The following is a 12,469-nucleotide window of genomic DNA, read 5'->3' as shown; positions in this document are numbered from 1 at the left end:
GTGGCGGCGGCGGCGGCGGCGCGGGCCGAGAGGCTCGCGGATTGGTTGCGGCGGGCGGAGACGTCAGGCTCCCGCGGCCCGAGAGGCCGCCGGGCTCGCGCGGCGCAGTAGGCTCGAGTGCTCACCGCAGCGAGGAGGTGTCCTCTGCCGTCCCGCTTTCCGCCGCCGTCGCCGGGCTGTGCCGCTTGAGCCGGGACGCGCCTCCGCGCTCCTCGCCGCCTCCACCCCCGCGGCCGCCGCTCCCCTCGCCGTCTGCACACACACCATGACGAAGAAAGAGAAGAAGTCCTTCAATCAGAGCCTAGCCGAGTGGAAGCTCTTCATCTACAACCCGACCACCGGAGAGTTCCTGGGGCGCACCGCCAAGAGCTGGGGTGAGCGGGCGGCGGTTGGGCGCCGGGGCCGGCCGCGGTCCGAGGGGACCCGGGCGGGGTCGCTTGGGAAAGGAAAGGCGGGAGATGGCTCCCCGCGCGGGGGCCCTAAGAGCAGCCACAGCCTCCGCCGCCCACAGCGGTTTTCGTCCGGGGCCGTCAGACTCTCGTATGGGCGGCGGCGGAGGAGGGGCAGCGCGGCCCCATTCATTTCTAGCGTGGCGGGCGGGCCGCCGCTCGCTCCCGAGGCAGCCGGACCCGCAGGCAGCCCCCGCCGGGCCGCGCCAGTTCCTTCCTCCCGGCCGGGAGCGGAGCGCACGTGCTGCTCCGGCCTCCCGCCCCGAGCGGCGCCGGAGGCCGGGGACCCCTGCCCGGAGCCGAGCCCCGAGCGTGCGGGGGCCGAGCGCCCGGGCCTCCCTTTGTACGGAGCGCGCCGTCCGGGAGAGGCCCTGGCAGAGGCGGCCGGTGGCGCCCAGCGGTTCGGGGAAGCCAGACCCTGCCCCACGCCCGGGGAGAGGAAATTTCCACTCTCGCCGCTATCTTGTGACTCGTCCACGCTGCCACCCCGGTCGGAAGAGTGCGAGTGAGTGTTAAGTGTGTGGGTTGCATGAATGTGCCGCGGTGAGTTAATCACACAAGTACTTGGTACACGAAAATGCACTTGAATTTGGACAGTGAAAAGACCACTAAAAAGGTTGGTTCCTGCCTAATTCCTTAATTACAGACGTTTTCTTCCTAGCAAATAGGCTTCTTTTGGGGGAAGTAAATCCCAGGTGGTACAATTTTTGTGCCTTCAAAGCGTGTGATGGTTGTGTATGTTAGTTTTTCTGTGTATGAGTTCTTTGTTTTAAAAGAAATATTTAAACTGTCCACCAATGTAGTACTGCTTGCGGGGGGGGGGGTCTCTTTTTTTTTTTCTTCTTCCGAAAAATTGTACTAATGTCTGAATAAGGACTAGTGCTTTTTTTTTCTTTTTCTTTTTTTTTGCCTTTTGAAAAACATTTTGTTAGTGGGTCTTGACCTTTTTTTTCTGGGTGAGTATAAATTTCTAGAGTGGGAGAACTATTTGGGCACGACATTTTTAAGAGAAGCATGAAGAGAGTAAATTAGCTATGACTCAGAAAATAAACTGTTGCTACTGACTGAAATCGTCTCCTCCCGAATGGAAAGTCGGCTTAAAGTCCTATCACAAGCTGAAAGGGGCCTTGGAGGTTTTTTAGCCCAGCCCCCAGTTTAGAGATGAGGAAAATGAGATCTAGAGAGGTTGTGATTTTGCTTTGTGTAAAATTACATATTCCACAGAGCCAAGAAAAGAACCCAGTTGTCCTTTAATCCTAGTCCAGCGGTTTTATTATTTTACAGATGCCTTGCCTAACTAACACTCAAGATTTTTATTTAGATAGCTGTCTTTAGGGAACCCACTAATGTGAAGAGGAAATAAATTTGCATCCGGAGTTAAATGGGGAAAAAATGGTGAAGTTATTATTGCTTCTAGAATGTGCTACCTTTTTGCTGAAGGAATTTTTGAGTGGTGGAGAGGGATTAATGTTTGTAGACTACCTTCCTCAGTGCCTTCTCATTTCTAGTAAAAATTACCTTCGTTTTTTGTTAGAATGACATTTCTTACTGCAGATAGTGCTTCTTATCTAACCTTTGTATTTATATGATGTTGAGGTTGAGATTTTATTGGGTATATGCATTTAAGTAAATAATGTGCACAAATGATCAAAGTGTAGTCGTTATATAAGGGCGGCTACAGTACTACAAGTAAGGTTGGGAATTATTTTAGAAGGATTAAGGCAAGACCTTTTTTCAAAATTGAAAATAAATGTTAACTCTTATCAACGAATAGTATATTTCTGAGTTTATTGGAATAGTAGTAAACCAGTGCAAAATGTCATAAATTATCTGCAATCCTATCCCAACATAAGGGCATCTCTCCAAGGATATATGTGGGTGTGGTGTGTAGAGGCTGAAGTCCATACTCGACTCTCCAGGCTGTGTGCCCTCAAGCGTGGGGAGTCCACCTGGAGAAAGGGGTATCTTGTTCTAATTTTCAGAAAGGCACTGTATGGGCTAGCTGCCTGATCTCATCACTACAGAGATGTCCGCTATTAATATTTCGGTATATATCTGGGCAGACTTAAAAGGATATAATGTTAATTTTTTTTTTAAACAAAAAGAAATCATACAATAAGTGTTGCTTTATAGTGTTGTTGTTTTTTAACTTATTTTAGAGAGACAGAGCTGGGGGAGGCGCAGAGGGAGAGAATCAAGCAGACTCCCCTGATGAGCTCGGAGCCAGAACCTGAGGCTCGACCCCAAGACCCTCGAGATCTTGACCCAAGCCAAAACCAAGAGTTGGTGGCCCAACTGACTGAGCCACCCAGGCACCCGTTAGTGTTTGGACACCTTCCCATTTTAATAAAGATCTGTGTCATCATTTTAATGGCTGACTAATGTTCTATTGTATGGTTCCATGTACTACCATGATTTTTAAAAACAAACATGTTTATTAACATATATAGCTTATGTATGCATGGGAGATATCCAGGGAAATATGAGTAACTCCTGATTTTTTTTTTTAACCAGTAATTTATTGTATGTACTGGTCTTCCCTCCCAGTCCCTTCAGCCTTAAGCGTGCAAATATATTTCTTGAGATGTTTCTGCTAGTGGAATTTTAAGGTCATGTATAGTATGTGTACTCTTTACATTTTGGAAATGTGTCAGTTTTTTTTTTTTTTTTTTTAGAAACTCATTTGCAGTTTTTTTCTAGTTCCTTTTGAATTTAAATGTGGGGGGGATTACCTTTTTTTTTTTTTTGACGTTGGTAAAATTGCTGTATCTGCTGGTGTGTAGAAAAAAGCCTTCTCTACCCTAAGGATCGTATAAGGATATATTAAAAGCATACATTTTGGGGGGGGCAGGGGCAGAGGGAGAGAGAGAATCTTAAGCAGGCTCCATGCCTAGTGCAGAGTCCGGTGTGGGGCTCGATCCCACCACTCTGGTATCATGACTAGAGCCAAAAATCAACAGTTGGACATTTAACTGACAGCCACCTAGGCGCCCCTAAAAGCACACATTTAAAAAGTAGTTTTGCCATTTACACTTGGGATAAGGTGACAGTACTGCAGGTCACACCACATTGCCTTACTTGAAATGGCTATGTAAAAGATTTTTTTTTTTTAAGATTTTATTTTTTTAAGTAATCTCTATACCCAGCATGGGGCTCAAACCCATAACCCTGAGATCATGAGTTATATGCACTGAGCAAGCTGGGCATCCCTGTATAAAAGATTTTGAGTAGCTTCTTGAATGTTTGGCGGTTTCAAAATCATTACATATATAAAATCACCTCATTTGATTTTCACAACAACCTTCTAAAATAAAGCACACTAAGTAGGTGATCAAAGTGTACCTAGAGTTGGTTTCTTAGGCTGAACAGTAAGGATACATCAGGAGTAAGTAATTGCTGTGTATGAAAACACAGGACAAAGAAAATTTAGCATCTTGTGACTTACGCTGCAAATATTAAACCTAAATGCATTAAATACCATTAGAGTGAAAGATAGCTTAGAGATCCTCTACTGTTGTTTAAACTGTAATGGACCATGTGTTGCAACTAACATTTTTAAGAATAATGAAATAGAATAGTAAAAATACCATTTTATTCTACCTAATAAGTTTATTCTAAGGAAACATGTTCCATGAAGCTTTTCTGTATTTTGTATATACAGATACCCTGATGTAAAATGTGTTTCTTATTGTGGCTCACGGTCAAAAACTTGAAAGCCACTAATATAGCCCTGTGCCCTCATTTCATAGGTGAGAAAATTGAACTCATAGGTCTGATTTGTCGAAGTTTACTCAGCAGTAGAATCCTTGGTATTTAGACTACCTCCAAGGCCAGACCGTTTTTTGTTTTTTTTTAAAGATTTTATTTATTTAATACAGAGAGAGACAGCGAGAGAGGGAACACAAGCAGGGGGAGTGGGAGAGGGAGAAGCAGGCTTCCTGCTGAGCAGGAGCCCGATGCGGGGCTCGATCCCAGGACCCTGAGATCATGACCTGAGCCGAAGGCAGATGCTTAACAACTGAGCCACCCAGGCGCCCCTGTTTTTGTTTTTTTAACTGCTACAACTTGATGTCATTTAATGGAATCTGTTGTGGGCTTCTTCGGAGTTCATTATCTTAAGGCTATCTGTCAGTAGATGCTTTATATTCATATTAACTTAAAACGAGTTGCTAAAAAAAAAAAAAACAACTTGAGTTGCTGATCTCCAAGCATAGGCAGGATTCTGGACCAAAACTATTAACACCTACGTTTTGTTCATGTACCTTTTCTTTTATTATAGATCCATGAAGTGCCATTTTCTCAGTCACCTGCTCCCATTCTGGGTCATGCCTCAGTAAATGCTCTGCCTTGGAGATCAGACTCCATCCCATCTTGGGTGTTTGACTGTAGGGGAGAAGGCAAGTGTGTTTATTTTCCCAGTATCACATAGTTTTGTAAGATGTTGTTCTTTGTCCTGTGGAGTGTGACATATTAAAAAAAAACTTTACAAAAATGTGCACTGTTGGGAAAGTAACAGGACTTGCCTTACCCTGTGTGCAGGCTGTAAATGAAGGTCAGTGGTGGGTGTGGCAGCGGCAGCAGCTGAGGCATACTGAGCCATCACCCAGCAGGAGACAGCACTTCCTGGACTGGTAGTGGAAGGGAGGGGACGGGGTAAGTGTGTGTGTTATGTTCTAGATGTTGTAATTTCAGTACCGTGTGCTTTACTGTTGTTAAAGAGCAACCTTCCTCTACCCCCAAAGTAATTTGATTCTTTGAAAGTGACTTTCCAATTTATAGCTATAGAATTAAAGAAGTTTAAAAACCCTCCTGTCTTTAGTATCAATATTTCCGTGATTTGTCACGTTTGATTAAAGACCAGTCATTTAACACTGTGTAATGGAAGGAGAAAAAAAAAACTAACTCTGAAAGATTTATTGCACTGATTTTGAAGTAAAATCATCTGTAATCTTTAGCCACTTAGAATAACCACTGTTAACATTTTAATAGTCTATTTCCTTTTGGTAAATAGATTTTTTTAATGTATAAATAAAATTTTTAAATATACAGTTAGATACCTAGTTTTACCACTTAACATTTAAGGGGAATGGTTTTTATTCCTTTGCCACCTTAGAGGTTGATCCGTTGGGGGTAACCTTGGCCCTCTCCATCACTTCTGTGGGGACTGTCCACACATCCTGCTAGAATTTGTGCATTCTGGTGTCTTTAGTTATTATCTCTATGTTGAGACTCCCAAATCTGCATCTGTAGTTGGTATGGCTTTTTTATACTAATATAACCAACTTCCTGACAGAGATCTTCAATTGGATGTTTCATAGGACTATGAAGTGCTTCACACACCTCTTTGTGTAAATCTCCATTGCCCTCAGGGGCTCCTTAGGGTGACACACACACTCTTTATAATCTCGCTGACTTATTTCTCTCTTGTCATCTCTCTACCATTCTCTGACCCTTCTGGGCCTGGCTTCTGAGTCTCTCTTTCCTTCACCTTTGGCCTGGGTACCTCAGATGTCAGCTTTGGTAGCCTGATCTCTGGTAAACGTCTTTGAACCCATCTTTGCCTTAAGACTGTCAAGTGCTCCTGTGTATCCCATAATAGTTTTTTTCTGTTAAAGCATTTATGATTTTTTGTAGTAGTAGGTTTTTGCCCGTTTACTAGAATATAAGTTTCTTATTCACTCATCTTTGATTCCCTAACACTGAGCCTGTTGCTCAGCCCTTAGTAGGAAAGTAATAAGAATAGATTGAATGAATGAGCACTATTATGAAATGTTTCTATGTAATTAGTCTTTTTGAAACCTTTTTTTTTTTTAAAGATTTTATTTATTTATTTGACAGAGCACAAGCAGGGGGAGCGGCAGGCAGAGGGAGAGGGGGAGGGAGAAGCAGGCTCCCCACTGAGCAGAGAGCCCAGTGTGGGGCTCAATCCCAGGATCCTGGGATCATGACCCGAACTGAAGGTAGACACTTACCGACTGAGCCACCCAGGCGCCCCATTTTTGCAACATTTTTTAAAAATGTCTTTGATGGGATTGGTGTATCATAGTATACAGTTCCCCAGTGTTTGGGCATCCTACACCCCCCCCCCCCTTTTTAATAGCACTGTGAATTTTCATAGAAGTTCAGTATTCAGACGAAGCTTCCACTTAACTTTCTCTTTGGAGATTCCGCTGAGTTTGTGACATGCCTGAGCGGTGCATCTGATTAGGATAACAGAAACAGTTATCCAGATCTCCTGCTTTCTGCTTTATTGCTCTATTCAGCTTCTTATACTGCTCTTATGAGACCTGCATGAAGGTTTAAGTTCTCTCAAATTTAATGGGCATTTATTTAACAGTGTCATTCTCTGCCCTGCAGGGTGCTTTACTAATATTTCTGAAAAGAATTCTTTAACTTAGCAGCCTCCCACATATCTGTTTAAACTTTGTAACTGAGTTGTTTGTAGACTGGCTCTTATTTGTGACTTCTACTTAGTATTACGTTAATGCCTTGGTAAGGTATGACTTTGGGACTGGGACTGACCCACATCCAGGACATAAGGTACTTTTCTTTGGCAGGTTCTGGCCTGTAAATAGTGGCCCTTTATGTACCCTTACCGCCACCACTCCCTGCCCAATATCTCTCTAATCATTTCTTTTCTGATTCTTTTCTGTCTGTTTTTCTTTGTCTCATTTCCTAAATGTGTATTTCCCAGCTGCTATCTTTGGCCTTGTTTTCTCCTCCTCTTCTTCCCTGGCAATCTCATAAAACAATTGCAAAGATCACTCACACATTTTACTTCTTGGTTAACACCTCTCTGATTTAGATGCTTCCTGCATATCTCATAAACCTGAGAGGAAGAGGCTTAGATGTCTTGAGTAGCTCTGTTACTAAACTGCCTTATATATCGCCTGGCAAACAGCTTTTTTCTCCCTTCCTCTACTGAAGTTCTGAGTTGCTCCTATAATTGCAATTTTTGTAAACAGGGGTCACTATCTTTTCTGTCATTTGGGCTCTAAACCTGGCCAGATCATGTCCGTTCTACTTCTGTAACATTCTTAAATCTGTGACCCACACCCTCATTGTCACTACTACAGTTAATCAGGAATTAATTTTCTCTGCCCTACTCCTGCCCTCCCCCCCACCATATCTTATGAAAACCCACATTCAGAGGGAGCTCAGGGTGCTCACTTTTCATAGCTTCATGATACTAACCATCTGTTTCAAATTTCATAGTTCTTAATACTCCCGTCAACCCTGGCCCCGCTGTATCAGGGTCTGGTAGTGCCTTTTCTTATAAATTCTCTGATTAAAAACTTAAAGCACCAGATGAAGAGCTTTTGTGACTTTTCCATAGTTGTTCCAAGTTCAGATAGACCACTGGCTTTCCAATTTTTACCTGCTGCTTAAAAAAAAGTTGTAGTGTTACTGACTTTGGGGAAGGTGAGCTTTTAACTCCTGAGGCATCCCCAGAAAGATCCAAGGAGTCAGTTGGAATCATTGTGACCTAAACCAGTGTAACTTCACTGCTATCAGGTTATTTTTAAGGCTACAGCTTTGATTGTGCTACTTCCCGTACCCCAAAATTGTGTTTGGATCCCCACTGCTTTCAGAAGATTTAAATAATTTCCAAACAGCCTGGCAGTCTAGGCTTATTACATATTGCCTTAAAACTAAGTTTCTAGTCTTATAACCTGTCGTTTCCCACCTTATTCTCATATACCACATGTCATAGCCAAAATGGGTATATATGGAATGCTCTGCTCATTCCCTCCCCCATACCCTTCCTCTCTGCATCAAGAATTCTTCCCTACTTCAGAGACCTAGCTTTGAGTGTCAGCTGTCTTAAGTGTTCTCTGATATGCCCAGGTGAAAATAATACATTTATTTCCTATAACACCTAAAACTTTGTATCCTAGATTATGGTTGTTTATATACATTGCTCCTACTAACTAGATGTTCTCACAAATCAGGATTTACATTTGCATATACCTGTAGCATCTAACACATAGTAAGGACACTTTTTTGGGGGGGGTGCACAAATTGTCATTTAATCAGTTTCAGCTTGTGATTCACCTATTCATTCCTTGGGCTAAAGGTGAGAGTATTGTGGGTTAGTTAGTATAGCTCCACACAGAAAGTCTTACTTGTGGAGGTACTTGTATGTAAAGGCATAATTCCCCTTATCTTACCATGATTCTGCCCCACTAAACTAACTCATTTTGAAGTTTCCAGATAGGGCACCACAGCAAAAGTGAGCCTGTGGGCATGTGTGTGTGTGTGTATAATTTTTTTTACTTCATGAATCGTAGAAGTATACTAATATCCTGAGATGACCAGACAAGGACTCACTCAGAATATAGACCTAATTTCTAGTTCCACACATCAGCTAAGCTTAGATAACTCATTTAAAATCTCTTGGTTTTAGTTTCTTCTGTAGGAGAAAAGTTGCAGAAGATAGTTTCTAAATGTCACTTTGAAATGAAAAAAAAAGTATATAAATATTTTAGAACAGCAGGTAGCAAGCTTTTTCTTTAAGGGACCAGATAATACTTTAGGCTTTGCCAGCCATCTGGTGTCTGTTGCAACTACTCAACTCAGCTGTTGTAGCTTGAAAGTGGCAATAGACAATTAGTAAACTAATGGACCTAGCTATGTTTCAGTATTTACAAAAACACAGGCAGCTACTGTGCTTTGCTGACCTCTTTAGAAGTTAGTGTCAGTGTAGGCTGACTCAAGAAATCTGAACTGGTCTTAAATGAGATGTAGACTATTGGCTTTGTTCTTTTCAAATAATGAAAATACACTATTGTTTGAATTTTTACAGTACAGATGTGTGAATAAACAGTAAGTCCATTGTCCTCTTCAGCTTTCCTGGGTAATCACTGTTAACAGTAATGATTTTTAAAATGTAATTCATGGTATATCCACTTTGGAGAAAGGTCTGGCAGTTTTTGTAAAAGTAAATATACACCTACCCCATGACCCAGCAGTTCTACACCCAAGAGAAATGAAAACATACATTCACAAAAATACTTGTACAAGAATAGTCATAGTAGCTCCAACTGGAAACAGCCCAGGTGTCCATCAGCAGGAGAATAGGTAAACAAACTGGTATGTCCAAACAGCAGAATACTGTTCAACAGTAAAAAGGAACGAACAATGAATATACAGAATATGGATGAATTTACAAATTAGGCTGAGCAGGAAAGAAGCTTTACCTAAGAGAATACATACAATATGATTTCATTTATATGAATTCTAAAGCAAGCAACACTTATCAGTGCTGGAAAAAAGCCCAGAATGGTATTTGCCTCTAAGGCGGTGGTTATGGGGATTGGGAAGGGGCACCAGAGAACTTGGTAGGGTGGTGTAATGTTATGTCGCTTGCTGGGTGCTTAGGTCATATAGAATGCACTTACCAAAACCCTTTTTTAAGTTTTTAAATTTTAGTTAACATACTGTGTAATATCTCAGGTGTACAATACAGTGATTCAACACTTCCATACAACACCAGTGCTCATCACAAGTGCACTCTTCAATCCCCATCACCTGTTTTACTCATCATCCCCTCCACCCGCCTCCCTGCTGGTAACCATCAGTTTGTTCCCTGTAGTAAGTTTGATATGTCTTTCACTTTATTCCCTATGCTCCTTTGTTTTGTTTCTTAAATTCCACATATGTGTGAGATCATATGGTATGTTGTCTTTGACTGACTTAATTTGCTTAGCATAATACTCTAGCTCCATCCATGTCATTGCAAATAGCAAGATTTCTTTTTTATGCTGAGTAATATGCCAGTGTGTGTGTGTATGTGTGTCTGTGTATGCATGCACATACCACATCTTTTTTTTTTTTCAAAGATTTTATTTATTTAATTGACAGAGAGAGACAGTGAGAGAGGGAACACAAGCAGGGGGAGTGAGAGAGGGAGAAGCAGGCTTTCTGCTGAACAGGGAGCCCGATGCGGGGCTCGATCCCAGGACCCTGGGATCATGACCTGTGCCGAAGGCAGACGCTTAACCAACTGAGCCATCCAGGCGCCCCCATACCACATCTTCTTTATCCATTCAGCAATTGATGGACACTTGGGCTGTTTCCATGATTTGGCTATTGTGGATAAACATCAGATTGCATGTATCCCTTTGAATTAGTATTTTTGTATTCTTTGGGTAAATACCTAGTAGTGTGATTGCTGGATTATAGGGTAGTTCTGTTCTGTTTTGTTTTTTTTAAGATTTTATTTGTAAGTAATCTCTATGCCCAGCAATGTGGAGCTTGAACTCACAACTCTGAGATCAGGAGTCACATGCTCCATATAGACTGAGCCAGCCAGGGGCCCTGGTAGTTCTGTTTTTATTTTTTTGAGGAACCTCCATACTGTTTTCCAGAGTGACTGCACCAGTTTGCAGTCCCACCAACAGTATGAGGGTTCTCCTTTCTCCACATCCTCACCAACACCTCTTGTTTTTTGTTTATTTTAGCCATTCTGACAGGTGTGAGGTGATACTTCATTGTAGTTTTGATTTGTATTTCCCTGATAAGTGATGTTGAGCATCTTTTCATGTGTCTGTTGGCCATGTCTATGTCATCAATGGAAAAAATGTCTATTCATGTCTTTTGCCCATTTTTTTAATTGGATTATTCATTTTTTGGGGTGTGATTGTCAAAACCCATCTGGCACATTAGAGGTTTGTGTATTTCATTGAATGTCATTGTTTTTTCCTGATTTCCTTTAGTTAATATGCATGACGAAGTGTTTAGGGGTGAGGTATACATACTGACATCTGGAACTTGAAATGCATTTAAAAAATAAATGGTGAATAGGTACAAGATATAGTAGAATGTTAACTGTAGAATCTAGGTGTGTTTATGGATGTTCATTGACGTTTGACCTTTCTGTGTATATATAACATTGCCAACTGAATATTAGAGAAAAAGAATACATTTTAAAAAAAATATTTATTCATTTGAGAGGAAGTGCGTGAGTTGGGGAGGAGCAGAGGGATAGGGACAAGCAGACTCCATGTTGAGTGAAGAGCCAGTCTCAGGCACTCGATCTCAAAACCTGAGATCATGACCTGAGCCGAAATCAAGAGTCAGATGCTCAACCTGCTGAGCCACCCAAGTGTCCCGAGAATACATGAATACATTTATGTTTCTCTTGATTGTCTTTCACCAATTGTGGAGTCTTTCCTATAGAAAATGATTGTTTATCAGTTTTCTTACCAGTCCTTTTTCAGTGCATTTATATATATGTATATGTCTATTCTTAGGTGTGTGTGGGAGTATATATGGAATATGTAGGAATAAGTAATTTTCCACTTTTACATGAGTAATAGGAAGAATGTATGTTCTAAAACTTGCTTTGCCCCCATTAATGTGTCCTGTGTTTCCATGTCAGTGTGTATTTATCTCATTCCTTTGAATCACTACATAATCCATAGTGTAGAGCTGTATATCCAAGAGATACATATATATTTTGTTGTTGTTATGAATATTCAGATGGTTTCTAATTTTTCTCTTAAAAGTTGCTGCTGTGTGTATGTGCCACTATTTATCTAGGGTAGGTAACTGAGAAATGGAATTACGTCTTTACAGGATATCTTTATTTTTATATTAATAGACTGTTCTCCTTTATATAATAGACCGAACCAATTTATACTCCCACCAACAGTGGATAAAAGTACTGGTTTCCTTTTGACTTTCTGAGCATTGGATATTATCACCCTTTAAAATTTTTTGCCAGTTTGATGGGATTCTGATATCTGGGTGGTTTAATTTGCAGTGTCTCTGGTAACTGCAACTGAGCATATTTTTGTTAGCTCAGTTTCTGCTTTTTTGTTGTTGCTTTTACGGTCAATCTCTTTGCTCTCTTTTGTCTCTTAATTCTTTTATTTAAAAATATTTGTTTTAAATTAACATCACAAATTTAACAATCTTTTAATGGGCTGTTCCTAATCACTTAACCCAAAATATATTGAATAATCCATTATTTCCTCACTGATTTGAAATGCCAACTTTCTTATCTGTAAAACTTC

At 41.3% G+C, this 12,469-nt stretch overlaps 1 protein-coding gene across 1 annotated transcript in view; it reads left to right on the top strand.

The window, feature by feature from the left end:
• Positions 1-12: 12 nt before the first annotated feature.
• ATP1B3 (ATPase Na+/K+ transporting subunit beta 3) overlaps positions 13-12,469 on the top strand; it is a 46,363-nt gene continuing 33,906 nt past the window's right edge. The window contains exon 1 of the mRNA XM_078071031.1: positions 13-374. Within this exon, the coding sequence (XP_077927157.1) occupies positions 266-374 (109 nt within the window). The 5' untranslated portion in view covers positions 13-265. The remainder of the gene's footprint in view (positions 375-12,469) is intronic.

Source organism: Halichoerus grypus, chromosome 1 (genome assembly GCF_964656455.1).
Source record: "Halichoerus grypus chromosome 1, mHalGry1.hap1.1, whole genome shotgun sequence".
NCBI classification, from domain to species: domain Eukaryota; kingdom Metazoa; phylum Chordata; class Mammalia; order Carnivora; family Phocidae; genus Halichoerus; species Halichoerus grypus.
This window is presented reverse-complemented; position numbering and strand designations above follow the sequence as displayed.